This window comes from Eumetopias jubatus, unplaced genomic scaffold, assembly GCF_037043125.1.
Source record: "Eumetopias jubatus isolate StellerSeaLion01/CBP00866 unplaced genomic scaffold, mEumJub1_p1.0 scaffold_9, whole genome shotgun sequence".
Classification (NCBI taxonomy): domain Eukaryota; kingdom Metazoa; phylum Chordata; class Mammalia; order Carnivora; family Otariidae; genus Eumetopias; species Eumetopias jubatus.
This window is the reverse complement of record NW_028274815.1, coordinates 131112595-131136559: the sequence shown is the minus strand read 5'-3', so window position 1 is coordinate 131136559 and position 23965 is coordinate 131112595. Positions and strand designations below refer to the sequence as shown.

At 45.2% G+C, this 23965-nt stretch overlaps 1 protein-coding gene across 3 annotated transcripts in view; it reads left to right on the top strand.

The window, feature by feature from the left end:
- The first annotated feature begins 7136 nt into the window (after window positions 1–7136).
- The window catches only part of ZFP64 (ZFP64 zinc finger protein), a 79497-nt gene continuing 62668 nt past the window's right edge, over window positions 7137–23965 (top strand). Inside the window, exons 1-3 of one of the 3 annotated variants that reach the window (XM_028125237.2) lie at window positions 7137–7674; window positions 11063–11302; window positions 23464–23625. In XM_028125237.2, coding sequence (XP_027981038.1) covers window positions 7629–7674; window positions 11063–11302; window positions 23464–23625 — 448 coding nt within the window. In that variant the 5' untranslated portion in view covers window positions 7137–7628. The remainder of the gene's footprint in view (window positions 7675–11062; window positions 11303–23463; window positions 23626–23965) is intronic. The other 2 variants (XM_028125235.2, XM_028125234.2) reach the window with 2 other exon arrangements.

Below are 23965 nucleotides of genomic sequence, written 5' to 3'. Positions count from 1 at the left end.
ATAGAGCAGACAGCCACAGCCACCACGGCAGAGAGGGAAGGGAAGAAACAGGCTGGCTTTTCCCTTCCTCCCGTTAACCAAACCTGGCAGGAAGCCAAAAGCTCCCAAAGCCTGGAAACACAGATAGGGGTCAGCTGCCCTGCCAAGGAGAGCTGAGCAGGGGAGGCAGGGAATGGATCAGAGACCAACAGACTCAGGGCCCGGACCCCCTGCTTTGGTTAAATACACGGTGGAAAACTTGCGCCGCAATTTTCTGGGTAATTTTGACAAACTTTGAGTGGAGAGGTAGTTGATACGAGTGCCTTTGGAAGTGCAAAGCTCTGGGTTAGCCATCCCTGTTAGCCTTTGTCTGAAAACTGAGAGAGGTCTAAAAATATTTGCTCACCAGTTACCATACGATTTCAATGGAAGGCATAATTTTTCTGGATTTGGTCATCATATCACACTTCTGTCTGTATGTTTAACTAAAAAGGGGAAAATGCTTCCCAAAGGTTTGCTTTAACAGTGGTCTTCCAAAGGAACTTTGATACTATCTATCTATCCGTCACTTTTTATAAATCAGGCCCCATTATAGATGCTGGTTACAACACGGAAGAAAATAAACAAAAGTTCCTGCCCTGAGAACTTACTTTTTAGTGCCCTATGCATGATCGCTATAGGAAACTACATTTGTTAAAATGTTTACTATGGAAGGGGCACCTGGGTGTCTCAGTCGATTAAGCGTCTGACTCTTGATTTTGGCTCAGGTCTTGACCTCAGGGTCGTGAGTTCGAGCCCCACATTGGGCTCCACCCTGGGCATGGGGCCTACATAAAAAAAAAAAAAAATGTTTACTATGGGAAAAAAATTGATTACTTGAAATTATGAACTATCTTGTTAAGAGAAGGGCATCTTTGCTCACAAAACTTGTGACAATGAATCCAGTGATTATGACCTTGTGATTCTTGTTATGATTTATATTACCAGAATTTAAAGATGTGTATTCTCTTAATAATTTAAGAAAGTATCTGAAAATCTCCTTCCAGAAATTATTTAAGTAAGAAAAGAATTCTGACAGATTGATTTTGAAGCGCTATGCAAATCTCTGTTCTTCTACAGTTTATGTTACCTGCCCTCAAAGATTCTTACCTGAGATCATCTTTCACTGGCCTTCTGACCGGAGGAAATCTATTTAACTTTTATGAGACTCAGTTCCTACATCTATAAAATAGTGACAATAGTGCCCATCCTTCTGTTGTTCTGGGGATTGAATGGCAAACTACAGGTAAGGCCGGTAATTCCTTGGCAGAGATTTTTAGTCAAAAGAAATATTTAAACTGGGGCGCCTGGGTGGCTCAGTTGGTTAAGCAACTGCCTTCGGCTCAGGTCATGATCCTGGAGTCCCGGGATCGAGTCCCGCATCGGGGTTCCTGCTCAGCAGGGAGTCTGCTTCTCCCTCTGACCCTACCCCCTCTCATGCTCTCTCTCTCTCTATCTCATTCTCTCTCTCAAATAAATAAATAAAATCTTAAAAAAAAAAAGAAATATTTAAACCATAGGAAAGGACAAATCCCTTTTTCTATTAGAAACATATTGGAGGGGTGCTCATGCTCTCTCTCCTCTCTCTCTCTCCTGAATAAATAAATAAAATCTTAAAAAAAAAAAGAAACATGGGAAATGTGGATACATTCAAACACATGCAGCACAAGGGCAATGATCTAGGGAACTGACTCAATCTTTTTTTTTTTTCCCTAAGATTTTATTTATTTAAGAAAGAGCACAAGTAGGCAGAGCAGCAGGCAGAAGGAGAGGAAGAAGCAGACTCCCCACTGAGCAGGGAGCCTCATGTGGGGCTTGATCCCATGACCCCAGGATCGTGACCTGAGCTGAAGGCAGATGCTTAACTGACGGAGCCACCCAGGTGCCCCAAAACTCAATCTTGATACCAAGAAGCAACAGGGAGGAGTGGGGATTAGGGTAAACTAGAGAGGCTAAGAGAAGTTTCATCAGATCTGAAGAAGTTTCTCAGATCCAGGCAAGTGTTACCATACACATATGATAATCCAGGCCTGGATTTGCCAGATCTTTCCATTAAAAAAAAAAAAAGGCTTTAAATCCCAATTTTTATCAAATATAGAAATGTAGAAGTGGGTTACTCACTGAAGAGCTTTTCTGGAATAATGTCCCAACACTGGTATAAAACTGTGCTGCCCAAGACAGTAGTGACTAATTAACATGTGGCTTCTGAGCCCCTGAAATGTGCCTGGGTCTCAGTGAAGATGTCTTCTACCAGATACACACCAGATCTGAAGACTTAGCTTTGGATTGTAAACTGTTAATAATAATATTAAAATATTGATCATTTTTTAGAGGCGTCTGGGTGGCTCAGTCAATTAAGTGTCTGCCTTCGGCTCAGCTCATAATCCCAGCGCCCTGGGATTGAGCCCCGTGTCGGGCTCCCTGCTCAGCGGGGAGTCAGTTTCTCCCTCTCTCTCTACCCCTCCCCCCTGCTCGTGCTCTCTCTCTCTCTCTCTCGTTCTCTCTCAAATAAATAAATAAAATCTTTAAAAAATAAATAAAATATTGATAATGTTTTAATATTGATTACATGTTGAAATGTTAATAATTTGGATATATAGAATACATAAAAAAGTATTAAAACTTTTTAAAAATCCCTTTTACAAGAAATTTGCCATTTTTTAGGCATTGGCAACAGATTTATATTTATTCTACAGTCTAGATTTCCGACATGTAGCAGGATTATATCTACAACCTACGGGAAGTTGGCCTTTGCTAAATTGTATTCTATTAATTGAGAAGTAGTCAAAACTTTAAGAACAGAAGGAACCATGAGCAGGCAAAGGCTTTTTAAGAAATGTAATTCTTACTGAGAACTTCATCTGGAAGGAGCCCATATTGAGAAAATGGTCTGAAAAGAAAAGGAGAGGAAAAACCCTTCCAAATGGTGTTGAGACACGTTATCCTAGGAGCTCTGTTCAGGACAGCTGGCATAGAGAGATAATGGGTTCATGTGGGCCAATAAAAAAAGCCAAGGGTATATTACTTATGATATCTAAAAAAAAATTAACATCCAATAGCATATCAAATAAATTATGATGCAATCCTATAATAAAATACTATGCAACCATTAAAACTAACAGTTAGGAGCAGAAGCTTGCAAACACCAAGAGCATCACAGTCACCCAGGGAGTTTATCAAATGTTCAGATGCCTAGGCTTCATACCAGTGCATCTGAAGCAGAGCTTCCACCCATGGAGTTGGGACAACATCCCAGGTGATTCTAATCACCAACCAAACTGGGAAAACTCTTCAAAATCAAAGCCAATTATGAAACAGTATGCATAGTATTGTGTTTGATGAGGATTCGACTCCACTGCATGTGAAAGAAACACCCCACCCCCATGCACGAACACACATACAAGTAACAGTAGCTGAAACAAAATAAAAGTGCATTTCTCACGTAAATGAAGCCCAGAAGTAGGAAGTCCAGTTGACAGGTCCACAAAGAAGTTAGGGACCTGGGCTGCTTCCAACTCACCACCTGACCATACCTAGAGTAAAACTTCATTCTCATAGTCCAAAATGGCAACTGGAGCTCCACCCATCACATCTTCTTTCTAAGCAAGGGAGGCAGGGAATGAAAAAGTGGCAAATGGCTATGTCCCCTGTTATGCTTAGGAGATGTCCCAGAAGTTACATCACAGCATTTCATTTACATTGCGAGAATGTAATCATATAGCTATGGCTAGCAACAAAGGAGGCTGGAAAAAGCCTTCTTCCAGGAGGCCATGCACTCAGCTGCAAATCAGAAATTCTGCTACTAAGAGAATTTGAGGCAACCAATGTTGGGTACATGAACAGCAATCTCTACCAGAAGTATAATATTTATATGGTGAGTCATATTGATTTGAACCATATGAAATTAACATTTTTAAGTTAAAATAGACAAATATCAGCAATTCATTTGAGTCATTCTATTGTATTTCTATGGAAAAATCTAAGAAGATATATAGTACATATGTGAATACTGGTTGTCTCTGGACGGTGGGATCTCAGGTAGCCATGTATTATTTGTGTAATCTTTAAAAATAAGCATCATAATATGTACACAAAAAGGGAGATTAAAAACAGCATGTAAATTAAAATCATATTTTTATAAAATATATGAACACAACTTGTGTGTTTATCTATGAATATAGATATATATACACAGACACAGAGAAAAAAAGAGTTTCAGTATATATATCAATCAAAATATTATTTCTGGGGGTGCGTGGCTGGCTTAGTCAGTAGAGTATGCAATTCTTGATCTTGGGGTTATAAGTTCAAGTTGCACATTGGGGGTAGAGCTTATTTTTTTTAATGTTATTTCTGGGTAGGGGTTTATAAATGGGTCTTATTTTCTTTCTTATATTTTTCTGTATTTTTTCCAAATTTCTAACAGTGAACTTGTAATACTTGTACAATAAGAAAAGCAAATATAGGAAGAAAAAAAAATAAGAAAAGAGGAAATTTTGAAGCCAAAAAAAAGAAAGAAAAAAAAAAAACCAGTGCAATGATCTACACATACAAGAGAAAGTATGGCTGGGCATAGTAGCAAATGTTCAAAATGGAGCTGATGGAAACATACATAAATTCATTCAACAACAAAAACTGTATTGAGGCCCCTGTGTACCAGACCCTGTCCTAGGCTCTGGGTATACAAGGTTAATAAAACAAGCCAGATCTATGCTCTCCTGGAGCTCACAGTCAGGTAGGAAAATAGAAAATAACCAAGTAAGTTAAATAAAAAATAAATAAATAAGAAGAAGAGCAGGGATTTGTTGCCTAGTTATATGAGCTAGGCACTATTGTAAGCACATTATACATATTGACTGATTTCCTCTGAAAAAAAATTTGATGAACTTAACTCAACTTACAGAAAATTGAGACATAGAGCAGTTGCCCAAAGTCACCCACGTAGCTCAAGGATTTATATGGTGGTGGACAAGCTGACTCAAGAACCAACTGGTAAACTCCAGGCTTATACTCAACAAGAATTACCTGAGGCACTTGGGAAATATATGTAAATTACCAGGTCTTGCCCTAGGAAATTCTGCAGTAGGTCTAGATTGGGACTTGAGAGTTTGGTTGCTCCCAAGCCCTCTAGATGTTTCTTCTCTTCAGGCTGATATGAAGAATACTGCTCTCAGCACAAGGAAGTCAGAGTGGGGCTTACCTCTCTGGGCTTGGGGAGCTGGAGTAGCACTGACTGGGAAGGGTCATGAGGCTGGAAACGTTCTGTACCTTGATCCAGGTGGGACTTACCCAGGTGTGCACATATGTGAACATTTATCAAGCATTCAAAAATAAACATGGCCCTAAGCTGCAGTGCCTTTCTGGATCGTGTTAGCTAGGGATAGGTATAATGAAGGTGATGTGGTAGAGTGCCAAGAGGAGTAGGTGCTTTAGATATGGGACAGGAAAAATTGCCCCGGGAAAGTGACATTCCATTTGGCCTTGGGTGAGAAAGAAGCCAGGCCTGCAGAAGACCAGGGAAAAGCAATCCAGGCAGAGGGAGGAGCAGATGCAGAGCCCCTGGCGTGATGGCAAGAAGGCAGGTCGTGCTGGCCTGAGCAAAGCAAGAGGAGAGCAGTAGATGTGCAGTGGGACTGGTGGGTAATGGCCAGTTCACACCTAGCTCATTCCTGCCAATCCCTCAGGTTGGAATTGCCACCCCCACCCCCCACCTTCAAATATTGCCCGCTCTCGATTATTACCTCCTCACAGGCCTTCCTTGACTATTCCTGTGGTCATTATCATGACCTTGTTTTACGTCTTCTGAGACCTTATCATTATTAAGAAATCACACTGCGGGGCACTTGGATGGCTCAGGCAGTTAAGCATCTGCCTTTGGCTCAGGTCATGATCTCAGAGTCCTGGGAGGGAGTCCCTCATCGGGCTCCCCGCTCAGCAGGGAGTCTGCTTATCTCTCTTCCTCTGCCCCCCTCCTGCTTGTGCACACACTCTCACTCTCTCTCTCTCTCTCTCTCTCTCTCTCTCAAATAAATAAATAAAATCTTTTAAAAAAAAGAAAAAGAAAGAAATCACACTGCTGATTTGACTATTTGATGTCGACGGAATCACTAGCCACTAGCCAAGTTCTATTAGAGCAGGCACCAAATCATCTGGATCACCCTTGTACCTCCAGGGACTAGGGCAGTGTCTGGTCTATTGCAACACTTATATATAAAAATAATTGGTGGAGGAATGAACAAACCCTTAAAGGAAGCAGCAGGGAAAATTCCATTAGTTATACAGTCATATTTAGTGAGAGCCTACTATGTGCCCTAGGCCAAGTCGCTGGGGATAGACAGATCAGTGAAGCAGAGATTTTTCTTTTTTTTTTTTTTTTTAATCCCACTTTCTTGGGAACTTTTGAATTTGTAAGGGGGGACAGGTAAAACACCTGTCGATAGATATACTCCAGATACATAATGTTAAATGTAATAAGTTCTAAGAAGAAAGAAAAGGCAGACCAGAAAAAGACAGGGAACGGTTGGGTGCGGGAAGAGGGAGCTTCAATATTAAAATGGGCTAGCCAAGACTGGGCTCTCCAAGAACGGGAGTTTGAATCAAGACCCAAAGATAGTAGGGAGCGTGGCAGATGGGAACAGTAGCGTAGGAGACTTGAGGCTGGAGAGTGCTTGGCGCTGAAGTCTGAGTAAAGGAGAGAGTTGTAGGAGATGAGGTTGGCCAAGCGGACACAGATCAGAGAGGACAGTGTCAATCATCAGCTGGGATTTCAACTGCTGGCAACTTGGAAACGCTCGTTCTCGGGCCTCGCCCCAGACTTACTGAGTCAGAACCTCTGGGACGGATCTAGCAGTCTGTGTTCTAGCGAGCCCTCCAGGTGACAGTGCACGATAAAGTGGGCAGAACGCTGGAGCAGGGCGCCTTTGGCGATTGATCCTAGTTGTTAATCTAAGGATCCACGTGATCACTGTCCTCTTTATTTCATAGCTGGGCAGGGGACCCGCCCAGCGCTCTGCTGATTTGCCCGCCACTGACGCTCAGCTGGGGTTTCTCCCAAGCCTGCGGCGCCCGGCACACCCACCCCCCAACCGCAGCTCGACGCGGTCCCCCTCCGCAGAGCATCCCGGCGACCCGGGAGCGCCGCCTTGGGGACCAGACGCCCAGAGCGGCAGGTGCAAAGGCGCCCGAGCCGGGGAGGCCAAACGCGTCGGCCACGACTGCAGGGGTGCGGGCCGGGCGGCGGCTGCAGCGGCCGGAGGTGGGGGCGCATCCCGAGCCGCCAGGGCTTGCCCAACCCGCCGGGACGTTTGTGAGTGGTCCAGATCCCGGGGGATTCCGCGGTCCGGGGCCGCGCGGCCCGGGCATCGGGATCGGCCCGCAGCTTCCCCGGGGAGCCGCTGATGCAAAGCCAGGCTGGGGCGGCCGGGCCCGGCCAGCGCCCTCTAGGCAGCGGAAGTGGAGCTTGCTTTACATCCGTCCTCCCCGCCTGGCGGAGTTGGAAGAAGGAAGGCTGGGGGGGTGTGGAAAAATAAAAGGAAAAGTCCTTGCACCATGTAGATCAGCGCCCCCCACCCTGGCACCCCGGCCGGCCGGGGACCTCCCAGTCTGTGGCCATGAACGCGAGCAGCGAGGGCGAGAGCTTCCCGGGCTCGGTGCAAAGTAAGTGCTTTTCCGGGCTCAGTGCGCGCTCCGGGGCCCAGTGCGCGCTCCGGGGCCCGGGCCCAAGCACGTCTGCGACGCAGCGAGCAGGCCCGGGGCCCCGAAATCGGGGTGACGGCCCCGAGCCGGCGTCTCGGGCACCGCGGCGGGCGCGCCGTGCAGGGGGCGCCGGAGTGGGCTTAGGATGGGGGCACCCAACCCAGTGCAAGGCGGGGGGCGCTCTCCAGCCTCGCAAGACCCCTTGTAAGGGAACGGTGGGGGAGGGCATGCCGTTCAGACAATCGCCACCCCCTCGGGGCATTCCCCGTCCCCCCCCCCGGCGGAGTTTGGGGGGATTTGGGGGTAACTGCGATTACGCTGATGGGAAAACTTCTGCCTCGGTGGCTTAAAATCCTTGAAGTCTGGGGATCTGAGGGTTGCATGATGTCTGGCGGGCTGGGCTTGACGGCGCACTGGAAAGCCTTTTACACATTAAAGGTGGAGATCTGAATGGGGAATGGGGCGGTGGTCGCTTTCTTTGAGTTTGGGATTCATTTTAATTTTCCTGATGAGGACAGCAGCCTTATTCAAGTACCTGATTTCACCCGCTGCATTGTTTCCCAAAGTGTGGTCCAGAGACTGAGCGCAAACCGGCCACCTGGGAGCGCGAGCGCTTATTTAAAAAAAGAAAAAAGCTCCTTGGGCCCCACCCATTAGATGGGGGACGTGGGGGAGGGGATCTGTGGCCAGACGCTGAGCGGTTCGGTTACACACAGTTTGAAAACGACCCCGTGGCACAGGGGTTTGCAGACACCTAGCACATAGTAAGCGCTTAGCTTGTTAGCTGTTGTGGAGACATTGCCTCCCAAACTTGGCTGGGTATTCCTTGCATAACTTGTGGAAAAGCACAGATTTCTCAAAACCCTACCTCCGTTAGGACTCAGTATCTCCGAAGTGGGGCTCCGATATGTCCATGTTTAACACACACACACCCCAATTGTTCTGATGCCGGTACAGGTTTGGAGAACATAGTGAAGATAAAGGAATTCTTTCTTGTTGCTGTTGAACTCGCACCTGTACCCAGTGTTTTCTGTTTGGTCTATTAATTCTCACTACAAATGCAGGAGGTTAGGTATATTTTATCATTCCAAATTTTCAGAGGGGGATACTGTCGCATTCAAATAGGGTATCTCAGTAATAACCCCACCGGGTGTCCTGCCAGGACACGGAGACCCCTGTGCTGGCCCTTTACAAGCACCATCTTATTTAATCGTCTTAACCGTCCTACGGAACAGAAACTTCTACCCATTTTACAGATGAGAGAGACCAAGCCCAAGTCACTGTTTGTCAACTGTAGTGTCGGGATTCTAAGGAAAGTCTAGGTCATTGCGTATGCACTTGCCACATACTGGAGACACTGTCATTAAAACCCTTTCATACCGGGTATCATTCTTGTTGGAGCATTAAGGAATCCTCATCAATATGGTCACCTCATCTTCCGGTTCCTTGTTTTCCTGTTAGTCTCATAGGCACCTCGGCTGCAGGGAGGTAGTGTTCCAGAGAAATAGAAAAAGCTTCATTCCTTCCATCCATTGATTTCGATGTACTTAAATGCACAGGGCGCTCTGCAAAATGGCTTATAAAACATTACAACACAGCCCACACTAGCTCTCCTTAGCAAGTCAAACAAATTGTATTACCACACAGAGCTTTTTTTGTCTTAGCTTGACTTGAGGAAAATTGAACATAATATAAATATTTATAAATTTTCAGAAAGTTATGATTCATATATACCAACCATATATGCACAAAGGTAGTTCTCATATGATTTAGATTTGAGGAAAATTAGAAATAATATAAAGACCTTCTAAGTACTGAGATGATGCATAGATAACAGAATAGTGTATTATTAGATAATTATATATATTTTTAAAGATTGATTTATTTGAGAGAAGGGGAGAGAGAGAGAGAGTGGGGAGAGGGGCAGAGGGAGAGAATCTCAAAGCAGACTCCCCACTGAGCACGGAGCCCGCTGTAGGGCTCTGTCTCACCACCCATGACATCATGATCTGAGCCGAAACCAAAAGTCGGGTGCTTAACCTACTGAGTCACCTAGGCACCCTTTAAATAATTATACTTATAAAAATTTTAGTGATCTAGCCACAATGCTTATGCAATGTTATGTGGGGAAAAGACTAATTTTACAGTACATTATGATCTTAATTTTTAAGCATAAAGAAAATAAATGGAAGAAAATATTTTGTAATGTTCATGGTACACATAGGTGGAAAGATTGTGAGTGATTTTCCCCCTGCTTCTTCTCTTCCAAATTTTCTGTTATAAACATGAGTTTCCTTATAATAAGACAAAGAAAATTTTAAAAAATAAGAATTAAGGTAGTCATATTAGAGACATTAATTGATTGTATTTCTTCATTTAACCAACATTTACATAGCACTTTCTAAAATAGTGCCAGATATTATGGTAAGTTCTTTGCAAATGTTAACACAGTATTAACACTTGGCATCACTACTATTGAAAGACAATGTCCCTATCAGTTAGGAATGAATTTTAGCTACAGGTAACAAACTGAACTATACCAGCCTAATGAGAAGTCATGAATTAGTTGATTTAGGGAATCAAAGAAGTAGAGATCAGCAGATGTAGGGATCTTAGCATTTTCCTCATAATAACAATATGGTCGCAGAAGCTCCTGGCATCACATCTGTGTTCAAGGCCAAAAGAGGGAACCAGTGCCATTCATGTCTTATCCCTTTTTATTATGAAAGCCAAACTTCCCAGAAGTTCTCATGCATGTAAGGAACCAAGATTATTTAGTAGTTCTCATGGCAGGGTCGGGGGAGGGGGGTATAAAAGTGGAGGGATTGGTTTTCATAATGATTGGGGAGTAAAACTACCTTTCGCTGGGCTAGGACATGGCTACTGGTCCTTCAAAGTGCAAGCAGCCCTGCACATCAAAGAACTTTTTTTTTTTTAAGATTTTATTTATTTGTCAGAGAGAGAGAGCACGCACGCACAGGCAGGGGGAGCAGCAGGGAGAGGGAAAAGCAGGCTCCCCGCTGAGCAAGGAGCCCGATGTCGGACTCGATCCCAGGACCCTGGGATCATGACCTGAGCCGAAGGTAGATGCTTAACTGACTGAGCCACCCAGGCATCCCTCAAAGAACTTTCTTGCATAAAATGCCACTAGTGCCCCCGCAGGCAGCAATCCCTGGGGTTTGGGAACATTGCTGCTAAGGGAGAAGAGGGGAGTAGAATGGACATCAGGCCAGCCACTAGCCATCTCTGCCACTGTCCTTTTTTCTACCATGAATCTGGGTTTGTGCTCTAATTTCAAGCTGTTTGAAATTAATTAATTAACCTGTGGCTTTCCCTTTGTCCCGTGGAGTTCCAGGTGGCACAACGGTGCTGGTTGAGCTCACTCCGGACATCCACATCTGTGGCATCTGCAAGCAGCAGTTTAACAACCTGGACGCCTTTGTGGCTCACAAGCAAAGTGGCTGCCAGCTGACCAGCACGTCCGGGGCAGCCCCCAGCACGGTCCAGTTTGTATCTGAAGAAACAGTGCCTGCCACCCAAACTCAGACCACCACCAGAACCATCACTTCCGAGACCCAGACGATCACAGGTACAGCCGGGGTGGTGGGGGGGCCGGGGGGACTGTTAGAGTTGGCCTGGTTATGTCCCAAACACCTCCGTGGAACTTATTAAAAATATAGATTCCCAGGGTCCACCCTGTAGAGTTGCTGATTCATTATTTTTAACAAGCTCCACTGGGAAGCCAGCTTCCCAGCCAGGTTTGAGAACTGCTGGGTGGAAACATTAACTGTTAGCTGTTATAGATGTTGTCACATGTTAAAACAGACAAAAAGCAGATTTCTAAAACAAAAACCTGTATACACTAAGGGAAAAAAATACTTGCAGGAAATACATTGCATGAAAAAAGAAAGTAGTTATTTTGGGTGGTGGGAGTATGGGTATGGGTATGATCCCAGAATTTGCATTATTTTTATAAAGGGACCAAAAACATGGGGGGGGTTGTTTTTGTTTTAATTTACCAATGGGCTTTGATGCCTCCCCACCACCCCACCCCACCCCCATGTTGCCAGCTAGGAAAATAGAAAAGTTCATCCTAGTTCTTGGTTGTGTTCACTTACTCCACCAAAAATAAATTGCAGATGGATCCAGAATTTAAATGTGCACAGTGAAACCATAAAAGTTCTAGAGTAAATATACACACACAGACACACACTCACACTAACATGTACCTTTACTTGCACTTCTATGATCTGTCTCAAGGGACTAGACAGACAACTTTAAAAATGTGAAGTCACCCATTTATGAAATAGATAGTGCAGGCACTGCTGGGTCCTGTGGAGAAACAGACAGTGTATTCCTTAGCTAAAGGCATTCAGATTTTTAAAATTAAAATATATGGGGCTCCTGGCTGACTCATTTGGTGGAATATGTGACTCTTGATCTTGGGGTTGTGAGTTTGAGCCCCACATTGGGTGTAGAAATTATTTAAAAATAAAGTCTTTAAAAAAATAATTACATATATATAATATATATGTCATTATAAATATGATAATAAAATATATATAATAGATATACCAATACTATGCCTACCAAAGAAGACAGGCTGGCCCCCTCTGGCAAAAGAAAAACCATCGTGTATGTGGCTACAAATAAAGTTACAAATTTCCCAAAGTAAAAACAATGTATAAAACTGAAGACCAACAGCTGGGGAAAAAAAAAAAAACTGCAACACAGATGACCAAGGCTTAATGTCCTTCATATATAAAGAACTCCTAAAAATCAATAAAGGTAGAGAAAAAGAACCAAATGAAAAAGTCAGCAAAGGGCAACAGATGATGTACAAGAGACCACTGAACATAGAAGGCTGCTCCGTCACCTTAGTAATTAAATTAATGCCAGTCAGAAGAAGGCCTGGGACAGTCTACTGCTTTCATTTTCTGGGGATGTAAATTCATATAACCTGGGCAATTTCGTGATATCTTTTAAATTTAACATCTTAAATTTAAAATCTTTCAAATTTTAAAATGTACATAAACACATTGACCTAGCAAGTCCACTTACCCTTTTATCCGTAAAATTTTATAAACAGATGTATAAGAGTATTCATTTACAGTATATGCTATAAAGAAAGTGGAACCTTTGTACATATACATCAAGAAAACAAATTAGATAAGCATCAGAGATTCAGACAATGAAATATGACTTAACCTTGAAAAGGGGAGCTACAGCTTTGTAGAGATACGGAAAGGTTCTCAGGGGAAGTGTAAAAAAACACACATGTGCATGCTTACATAGTATTATATTCAAGGCAGCTTCTAGAACAGGAATGAGGCAGGTGATGTTAATGAAAGAAGCAAGCTATGCGTAAGGTAATGGGGACTCGTGGGGACTTGGTTAAGTAGAGTAAGTATACATGACCCGTCCGAAGGGACAGCTGCCCTTTGGATCCGGTCAGTTAGATGTTTAGGTTTTTGAGAGAAGCTGAAAAATGTAAAATTTCCCAAATTTTAAAACTTTGTCAGCCAAATGAAATACATTGATAAGCCTGACTGAGCCCACAGGCTTTTTCTAGACTTTTCTCCGACAGTGTGTAGCAGATAGTTAACCTGGAGCTGAGGGATGGAAAGAACCTCTAAAGGGGGGAACCGACTTTCACCTCCTTGATTTTGTATTGGTGTGGTGTTCGAATTTTTTTGGCAGTAAGCAAAGTTTGGGGATTGTCTCCTTAATGTGTCCAAAATAATGTCTGCTGAGTTCTTAAAACACTGAAATATAATTACCTGATCACCTCACAAGCCTTAAAAAAAGCACCTGGAGGTTCTCCCACTTTCTTCTGAGTTTATCTTAATAATCATCCCAGAGGAAGTCACCAAGAAAGTGTTAAAACTAAAAACCACCTTAGCAGTGGGCCTGGGTACAACCTCCTTACTTTCCCCCTGGACAAAGGGGAGCCGCAAGTGGGGAGAAGACTCAGCCAACGGGCCACCACGAGTTCAAGACAGTCCTGGGACTTAGGCATTTTGGCCTTTACCCTAGTGGTCTTCTCCCTGTTCACCATCCTCAAAATCAAGCTCCCAGTAACCCCGCACACTGGGTGTGAAACCTGTAAAACGTCAGGAGGCTTCAAGGCCCACACTTTATTTTTGGCCATTGCACCTTTCCGGGTTCTGAGGCTCTGCTTGTGCTGTTCCCTCTGCCTGAAATACTTTTCCCAACAGAGGACCTTGTTTCATCTCAGGACACTCCCCTTCACTCTGTATGGCCACAGCCAAGATGAAGTCCTCTCTCTTCCAAATGAGCCACGTTTCTTTGCCTCAGAGCCTGAGTTTGTACCATCTGCCTGGACCTGACTCTTAGGCGTACGTCCAAGCTGAGCTTAAAAGCATCTCCTCAGAGACCCCTTCCCTGACACCACACACACACTGTTCGCCCGGCCCAGGTCAGGTCCCTGTCATTAAACCATCCCTGAGCTGTAAGCACCATGAGGCCAGGGGCTGCACCCCCCCTGTCCACCACTGGATCCCCAGCACCGGTCTTTGTTGAGGGAATGAGCGGCTGCCCCAATCTCCCATCCATCAGTAAAGCTGACCCCACACCCACATACCTGCTCCTTCTTCTGTCCTAGGTCTTTGCTCAAAGATGTTCACCCTCCCCTTGGCATTTCCACTGCCCTGGGACCACTCACTGGGGGGCATGCCTGGGGCTTGCTGGCCGCCCTGTACACTCGGGCCGAGCCTGGAGACCTCGGTGCGCCCAGCTCACCGTGGCACCCACCGCATGGTGCTGCGGGGAGCTGCACGTTTCAGAGACAGACGGCTGGGCTTGCAACCCTGTCTGCCACCCACCAGCCTGAGACTGCGGGCAAGTCGCCCTCTGCTCTCCTTAATAGTTCTCATCTGTAAAAAGGGGTTCGAGTGGCACCTAATACTATTAGGTAATAGAATTAGGTGCCTATTACCTAGTAATCATTGTGTTATTGGAGGACTCTGTAATAATCCACATAAACGGTCTGGGATAGAATAATTGGGCTCAGTAAACAACTGCTTTTATTAACGTCGCGATTAATGAACAGGTGGCAAGATTTGCAGTATGTTCTGTCTCTGGCTGACTCAGCGGCTCTTCCTCATCGTTCTGGCTTCTCTGCCACAAAACAAGCAGAAGCCTGCTTTTTTCCCCTCCTTTCACACTGTTCCATTTGGTTTTCTGGGCCCAACTCCCCACCTGCACAGGCTTCCATGCTCCACTTAGTGGCTGTTCCCCCGCTGCCTATGGACCCGAATCCCCGGGGAGCTTATTAAAGATACTGGTGCCCGGGCTTCGCCTCCTGAATTCGAAGCTCGGGGGCTGAGGCTCCGGCATCTGTATTTCTAACAAGCTCCTGGGGGATTCCAGGTCCCAGCCACTGTGGAGAGTCACTCACTGCCCAAGGCCAGAGTCTGACCCCCGACTTGGGCAGATTTCCCCAGATATTCTCACCCAGACATTGCCCAAACTTGTTTTTGCCTCTCAGGCCGTGATTAAAGCCAGACCCTTCCTCACTCAGCTCATCTCTGTCCCATCTCTGTCTCTTCTCTGTTCAGTAACAGTTGGATGTAAAGTAAAATGTATTCTCTGCCTGCTAGCTTTGAAAGCTGCCTTTTGTTTGGCATTTGGTTTAAGAACTTTCCTACAGGTGCGGTAACATTCAATGTTGATGCTGGTGGAAACAATTAGCATCCCACTTGCATTTTCTAAGTTCTGAAAATCTTGGGGTTTAGGAGTTAGGCCCCTGAGTTGGCATCTTGGCCACATAGGGACTTAGGAGCCTCATGACTGTGGCCAGTTACAAGAGCTCCTGGAGTCTCGTTTTTCAAGTGGGGACAAGAATAAAGAGAGAGACCACAGGGCTTGGCAGTTAAAGGGTCTGGGCCGGGTTGCCTGAGCTCATTCCCAGCGACAGCACTTGCTGACCAGGTAACCTTGGGCACATAACAGGATCTCAGTGTCTGTTGCCCCAACTGTAACATGACAGTACTCACCTCAGAGGGTTCTAGCCAGGGCTCCTAAATGCAAGACACTTAGAGCTGTCAGGGTTAGCTCTCCTGACTTACCAAACCAGAGGGCTGTGTAAATGAAAGGAGACAGCACATGGAAAATGTTGGTGCAGAACCTGGCTCATGACAAGCCCCCAACCAATAGTAGTTGAATTGCTCTCTTGACCTAGAAGGGTCTTTCTCTCCCCTTCTGGCTAATTCCCACTCTTTTGGTCCCAGGCTAGAAGTCACCTCCACCTAGAAGCTAGCCAGGGTTTCTCTGCGCCGCCCCCCCCCCAGGTTAGGTGTTTCACCGCTTCCCCACCCAGCACTTATTTACCTCAGTTGTAATTAACTAGTAATTTGGTGACACGAAATCCTTAGTTCGCTAGAGAAGTGGATTCAGGTGCTGTCAGAGGCCAGGCAGCAACAGGTACGCCGCGATAGGGAGTGGGAAGACCTGTGGACAACCAGCTGGGAAAGGAAAGCAGCCCGACAGCCAGGAACCATCAGCAGCTACGTCTTGGTGGGACTAGGAGCTGGGCTGGCTCTCGCAGCTTAGGCCGTGCTGTTCTCCTGGTGAACACGAACAGTTCACAGAACATCAGCATGAGCTGGGCCACTCTGGGACTATGGTGGAACAAGACCAAACGAGACCCCTCCCTTCCCTGTCTAAGGCACAAGATATCAAACATCCCCTCCCTACTAATCTGAGGGGCGGTTGCTTCTTTGCCTACGCCAGGTGAGCCTTCTCTGCTCAGGATTCTTGATACCCAACCCTAGGCTTTTCCCCACTTCCTGACAGCTCCCAGGTAGGCTTCCTCCAGCCTCCCCGCAGCTCACCTAACGTGAGCCCCCAACCAGGAATGGGTCCTTCGTAGCAGCCCTGTTGCTGAGGTACCCCATGACTTCCATGGTTTGAGGTTTCCCTTGCACACTGAATGACAAACTTCAACCACAGCCGTGTCCCTGGTGGTCTCTGGTCAGAGGACATTGACATGGGGAAGACCCAGCCCACCTAGTTGATTTTTGAAAACCTTGAAAGAGAATCTGAAGGCTTAGTTTGGCCTGTGGGCCCCACATGAATGGTTTAATTTCTAGTTTACTGGATTGTAAATCTCCCTGCCAGGAGGGACCTAATCCGGTCTTGTTTTCCTGCCCCCCCACCCACCCACCCCCCAGCACCAGGCCTGGGACACCATAGGCATTCAGTAGACCAGTTAATGGAATGAGCACAGGAAAGGGCAGCTGTGAGCATTAAATGAGCGTGCATGTGGCCTGTGGCATGGTGTCTGACCCATCGGGAGGGTCCAGCGAGGGCAGCATTGAGACTGTTGTGTGCCAGATGCTGGAGCCAAGATAGTGGAGATGCTTGCCCTTGGAGAATTCCAAGCGCATGGGGGAGAATTTAGTCGTAACATACAAGCCCAGCCGTCTGTGACAAGCATAGTCTTGTGCAGAGAGTTAGTGGAGTAGATTGGTCCCAGTGGGGAAAACCAGAGGGAAAATTGTGAGATTAAAGGTATGATAGGCCTTGAAAGACTCCCTGGCCTTTGGGAGGAAGACGGTGGGAAGGAGACATTTCCTAATGGTGATTGAGAACTGGGGAAGCTCAAGGCAAGATCTGGTAACAGTGGCTAGAGATGACAAAAATGACAAAGAGTATATGTGGTAGGAGCCATGCTTCAGCTCTGGCCTTCGTTCTGAAGGAGCTGGGGAGCCATTGAAAGTTGTTGAGCAGGTGAGCAATTTAGTAAAACAAACTAATGATTTGCTAGGAGGATCTGACAATAATAACAGCCGATTCTGATGTAGTGCTTATTTGCTGTCGCTTTTCTAAGCACTCCATATGAACCACAAATCAGGTACTAAGAATTATTATCCCCATTTTACCAATAACGAACTCGGGCACAAAAGGGTGAAAAGCTTGTCCAAGATGACAGAGCCAGAAAGTGGCAAATCCAAGCTAACTGGCTGCAGAATCTGCGCTCTTGACCACGCCGTGGAAGAATCCTCATGACAGTGTTTCTCAGACTTGTTCGTGCCTCAGAAACCCCCGAAGCTCTGGTGAACCGTGCAGATACCCGGAGACCCCCCGCCCCTCGGGGTAACATGTCCGTGGCTCTGAGCAGGGTCTGGAATTTAAGCAGGCCAGTGAGGGCTTGGTTTACAGAACTGAATCGAATCTGCGTTATAAAGAGATCCCCAGATCCCAAGAAGCTTGTCTGCCTGATTGTCCCCAAGCTTAAGGCCGTCTCCCACCCCCACCCCCCGCCCCAGAAGAAAGTTCACACCAAACCGCCGTATCTTAGTCCACATTCCTACCTTCCGAGCAAGCGGATCTGATTGGCTCGGCTCCTGTCAGGTATCTGCTGCTGGACCAATCAGCTGCGGCAGAGAGAGGGGGTGGAATCAGGGATGGGAGCTGAAGGAGGGCTCACCCGGGGGCTCTTGGCTGGTGGGGGTCTCTGTGCACCCCGTGGGTGAAAACCCTTTTCTCTCAGGAGATAAATTCTGAGTTTGCAGTTGGATCCAGAACCCTAAATGTGAATCGTAGGCCCGGACAACATAGGAAGAAAAGAGCAATAGATTTGAATACATGACAATGTAGTAATATCCTTCATCTGTAATGTTCGTGTACAAGTCAATGAGAAAAAAAATGAAATTCAATAGGAAAAAAAAGCTAATAGCATAAACAGGGAGTTCAGTATAGAAGGTATGAGGATGGATAAAAAATGTTGAAAGGGATTCATCCTCACCAATTATAAAGGAAATGCGCATGACACTAAACTGATCTCATTTTGTCCTATCAAATAGCCCGCGAGAGCTAGTGAAAGTAAAGGGAGAATGTAAATTGATTGAGATTTTTGGGAAGGATCTTAATTTAATTAAGTGTCAGCAAGCAATTAAATGACCATACCATTCTGACCAATTCTTCAACTTTTAGAGGAATGTAGCCAAAGAATCTAGAGGTCAATTAAAAATTAGGGGCAGGTGTTATTTATAAAAATAATACCTAGAAACCAAGTCAGTGTCAAAGACAGGGGAATAGATCATGTAGCCATGCCACAACCAAAATGAACGAATAGTATGTAGCCATTTGAAATCGTGTTTTGGATGGACGATAGCGTGCCAAACAGCTTCACATGGCAAAATTTTTTAACAAAAAAGGAGACTATAAATGATTTAAGCCATGATGCCAGTTTTATACTTTTAAAATCTCTATACAAAGAATGTCTTAGCCATTAGGTTGGTCATTAATTCACAAATGTCCTTTAAGCCCCTGTCCTTTGTCAAGTTCTGCGTTGGGTGCCCGGAAACAGTGATGGAGAGGACAGGCATGTCCTCAGGTGGTTCATCCAACCAAAGGGAGGAGGGTGGCCATTAAATAATTTCCCAAGTAATTATTTAATCACAGGAGAGATAAGTGCTTTAGAGAAAAAGTACAGTATATAATGAGCGTACAATGAAGCGGTGTATATAGTCATGTGATATATTGCCATGGCTGCTTTGGGCAGCTTTTATTTTCTTCTCTACACTTATTCTGTACTCCCTAGATTTTCTACAATTAGTGTTTACTTTTATTAAAAAAAAAAAATACAGGGGTGCCTGGCTGACTCAGTCGATAGAGCATGCGATTCTTGATCTCGGGGTTGTAATTTCAAGCCCCACGTTGGGTGTAGAGATGACCTAAAGATAAAATCTTAAAAGTATATATACAGTTTTAATTTAAAAAGAAAAGAAAAAGTGGAGTTTTTTTAAATTGAAGAAGAGAAGGTAGAAGCAAAATGGGCTGAAAGATGTGAAAACTGTCTTCAATTATCTGAAGGGCAGCTTTTTGGAAAAGAAGCCATACCACTGGTCCACATGAGCCCAGCGGGTTCAGACACCAGTGGGTATGACCTCAGAGAGAAAGATTTTGGTTCTCTGTGACATTCATATAACAGTCTTACATTTTATTTTTTTTTAAGATTTTATTTATTTATTTGACAGAGAGAGAGGCAGCGAGAGGGAACAGAAGCAGGGGGAGTGGGAGAGGGAGAGGCAGGCTTCCCACTGAGCAGGGAGCCCGATGTGGGGCTCGATCCCAGGACCCTGGGATCATGGCCTGAGCCGAAGGCAGACGCTTAACGTCTGAGCCACCCAGGCGCCCCTAACAGTCTTACATTTTAAGCAGCATCATAACTGCATCACTGGACACCTTAGGGGCTCCTGCTACAGACCAGGACTAACTGCAAAAACAGGCTCTCGGGTGCATACCCGGACACACAGCACAGCAAGGGAAATCCCCGGGAGGCAAAAAGAACAAAGCGAAAGCCCGCAGCAGATGTGTGAGGCCGTGAGCTAATGGAGGCATGGGGGGCTGATCTCAGTAAACGTGGGACTTGACTTTAATAGCCAAGCCAGAGGAGATGAGGCTCTGAGCTCTTGCAAAGAATTGGCCTCAGGTCAGTGGGACTCTACACATCTGGGAATGAGTGGGACTCTAACCTCAGATCACACCTAAAGGGCCTGAGGAAGCCCCCTAGTGACCAAGGCCACTTAAAGCCTTTCCCTGGGGTATCTGTAGGCTCTGCTGTTCCCAGGGCATCCTGGAAAGAAGCCAAGTGTGGGAGATATATGGGAGGGGATGACCCTCTACAAAGCCAGCCAAGAGGCTCCAGCAAGACTTGGTAACCAGATGCCCCAAGGCCCCTTTGTTGGCTGTTGATCTCCAGCCACCTGCAACAGAAACGATTAGTAATTAGGTGCTTCCACATTCCAAAATGTCACCTTCTCACTGAGGCCTTCATGGATCACCCTACTTAAAATTGCATGCCCCCCAGCACTCCCTGTACCCCTTCTCTGCTTTATTTCTCTCCATAGCATTTAGCTCTATATCCATATAAGCTATATAGCGAATGTTTAAATTATCTATTGCTTGCACCACTCCCAGCTAGAGCGTCAACTCCATGAAGGCAGGGATTGTTGTCCCTTTGGCTCACTGGTGTGTTTCTAGTACCTAGAACAGTGCCTGGCACACAGCAGGTGCTTCATCAACATTTGCTGGATAAGTCTGTGAACAATGACAACAGCACCAGCAGTGTTATGTGCCTGATTTTTAATCTTCACAACAGCCCTAAGAGGTAGGGATAGAAATTGTCCCCATTCCCCAGGCGAGGAAAGTGAGGCTCAAAAAGATTATGTAGGGACACCTTAGTGGCTCAGTCTGTTAGGCATCTGACTCTTGGTTTCGGCTCAGGTCGTGGTCTCAGGGTCGTGAGATCAAGCCCCGCGTTGGGCTCCCGGCACAGTTCGGAATCTGCTTGAGATTCTCTCTCTCTCTCTCTCTCTCTCTCTCTCTCTCTCTCTCTCTCTCTCTCTCTCTCTCTCTCCCCTTTCCTCCCCTACCCACTAGTGCCTTCTCTCTTGCTCTCTTTCTAAAATAAATAAATATCTCTCTCTCTCTCTCTCTTTTTTTTTTTAAAGAGAGAGGTATGTACCTGGCCTAAGGTCACACACCCAGTAAGTGGCCAGACCTGGACTCATATCAATTCAAAGATAGATTTTCGCATATCTGAAATGGAAGTGCACATCAGAATCAATGAGATTGCTGTCAACCCAGAGGCAGTGACCAAAAGAAAAAAGGAAACATGTCTTTGGGAGCCCCTGAACAAACTTGAACATAATTGAACACGTTCTGTCACTTCAGCAGAGCGGTGTGCATTTTTTAGAACTCTGTGTATTGAGCTTCATCGTTGAAACAGCTTCTAAGACATTGGGTGATGATTGTGGTTACGGATGGGAAGTAACCGTGTACCTAGAAATACTTGCAAACAGTAGCGGGGGGTCCACTTGATATTAATGAAGCAAATGGTGGTTGTTGGAGAAACAGCTGCACTTCTTGCAAAGCAGCAACTGGGAAAGAAGGATTCCCTCCATTAGACAAAGTTGGGTTAAGTTTCACCGATGAGGTACATGGAAAAGGACGGTGTACACCGGTGGTTCTCAAACTTGATTACATGTCAGATCAACCTGCGTGGCTTGTTAGAACACAGGGTTGCTGGGCTGGATCCACCCCAGAGGTTCCGATTCAGTGCGCTGGGGCGGGGCCTGAGGATCTGCCTTTGTAGCAGGTTCCTCCATAGGTCCAGTGCTGCTGGCTAGGAACCCCATTCTGAGAACTGAGCAGAGCAGTGGAAGCAGGAACAAAAGCCAAACCCCACAGAGTAGATGAAACATTTCAACAAGAGGGAGGTGTGGTTCATCCAGGCATCCAAGGGACTTGGCGTGAAGACAGAACATCCCTTTGTCAGAATCTTCTGGCCAACTTTAAACAAAAGCCACTTAACTTCCCCATGCACGTTGCAGTTGCAACCCTGAAACCATTTACTCCAATAGAAAATGCTGGTAGAACCCAGGTGCTCTTGGACCCACATCAGTGATGCTATCATGGCTGGAGGTCCTCAAGAGGGGGAGATAAGGAACCTGGGTTTCCTGACAGATGCCCAAAGAAATTGAAAATAATTTGTTGCATAAACACACAATTTCTAAGGAATTTCATTAAATATAAAATAAGGAATATGAAAGCATTGCTTCATAATAATCAGCTTTTTAATTTATTGTACATAAAATAATGGTGCATCTTACAATCTATACGATCTAATATTCAAAGAAAGGTGATGTTTGTCTTAAGAGAAAATATAACTAATACCGCAGACCTGTGACACGGATATTACTGCTCGAGGCAAAGTCGAAATAGGTAATGATACTAAGCCTGTGCCAATTTCAATAAGGATATTCTGTAAATACAGTGGCAGAGATGCCGTAGCTGGTGACTCAGTGCCTGAAGTTTGGGAAACAGAATATGACAGTGGCTTTCAAAGTCATCGTTAGGGCCTCTCAGCCTGACAAACTCACCCAACAGACAGAACCCCCCCGGTCATATTGACTCCTCCTGTGAAACCAGATCTTCATGGGACAAATTATATATAATAAAGGAAGAAAACATTTCCAAACCCAAAACCATAAATTTAGTTAACAAACTGGTCACAAAAATCTATAAGCAGAAAAAGAAATTTGAGACTGCCTCTTTTATCTCATGATGATAAATATAAAGATAAAGATGATAAAGATGTTGGTCTTTTTGTCCCTCTGAAAACTTCAGTAAGAATACAAGGATTTCTTTTGGGAATATTTGTGTTTTTAGAGAGTGCTTGTAGTTGGGGCCAGAATTCCTTTGATCAGTTTTTTTCCAGCTGTTTGTTAGGATTTTGTGATAAAGCTTATGAAAGTACCAAATGCACTTGGCTGGAGTAGTAGAAAGCTTGCCTGGTATAAATGACAGGGGCCTTTCTTGTTTATTTAATAAGTCTAGATTTGGATAGTTTCAGAACTCTGGCTCAACATCAGAGTTTCTTTCTCTCCCCTCAGGGTTACAGAATGGCTGCCACAGATCTAAGCATCATGTCCTCGCTCCAGCAAAGATAGGAAATGGGCAACCAGGACAGCAAGAATGAGCTTTTCTTCAACTGCCTCTTTTTTTTTTTTTTAATCAGGGAGAAAATCTTTTCCAGAAGCCGCCCAAGATGTTCTCTAGTGTCTCACTGACTAGAATAGGGTCACAGGATTACCCTTAAGCAGCAAAGGAGACTGGGGAAGCAATTTAGCCTCTTCGTTCTCTAGAAAGGAAGGTAGGCAAAGGGAGTAGCTATTGGGTATTCATATTATGAAATCTAATAATCATCCTGCCTTCTAGTTTCAGCTCCAGAATTTGTTTTTGAACATGGCTATCAAACTTATCTGCCCACGGAAAGCAATGAAAACCAGACAGCCACTGTCATCTCTCTCTCTGCCAAGTCCCGTGCCAAAAAGCCCACAGCACCACCTGCTCAGAAAAGGCTGAACTGTTGCTATCCAGGTAAAGGCAGCATTGTGTCCTGCTTACATAGAGGATGTGACATGTAACAGATTCCAGGGCTCTAGCTCGTGAATTCCTGACAGCTGGATATAGACGTGTTCTAAACTGCCTGGCTTAAAAAGCAGAGCCTCCCCCGCCAGCATTTACATCATTGCATATGACCTATCTCTCGCTGTCCCTGGTCACCGTGCACGTGGACTCTAAGACTTTTACAGACGCAGGCCTTTGAAATGGGATTCATGAGGATCCAGGTTACTGTGAATTTTTCTTTCTGTGCTATAGCTTAGGAAGACATCCAGAAAGATTGTTGTTTCCTTTTAAAAAATAGTAATAACTTTTT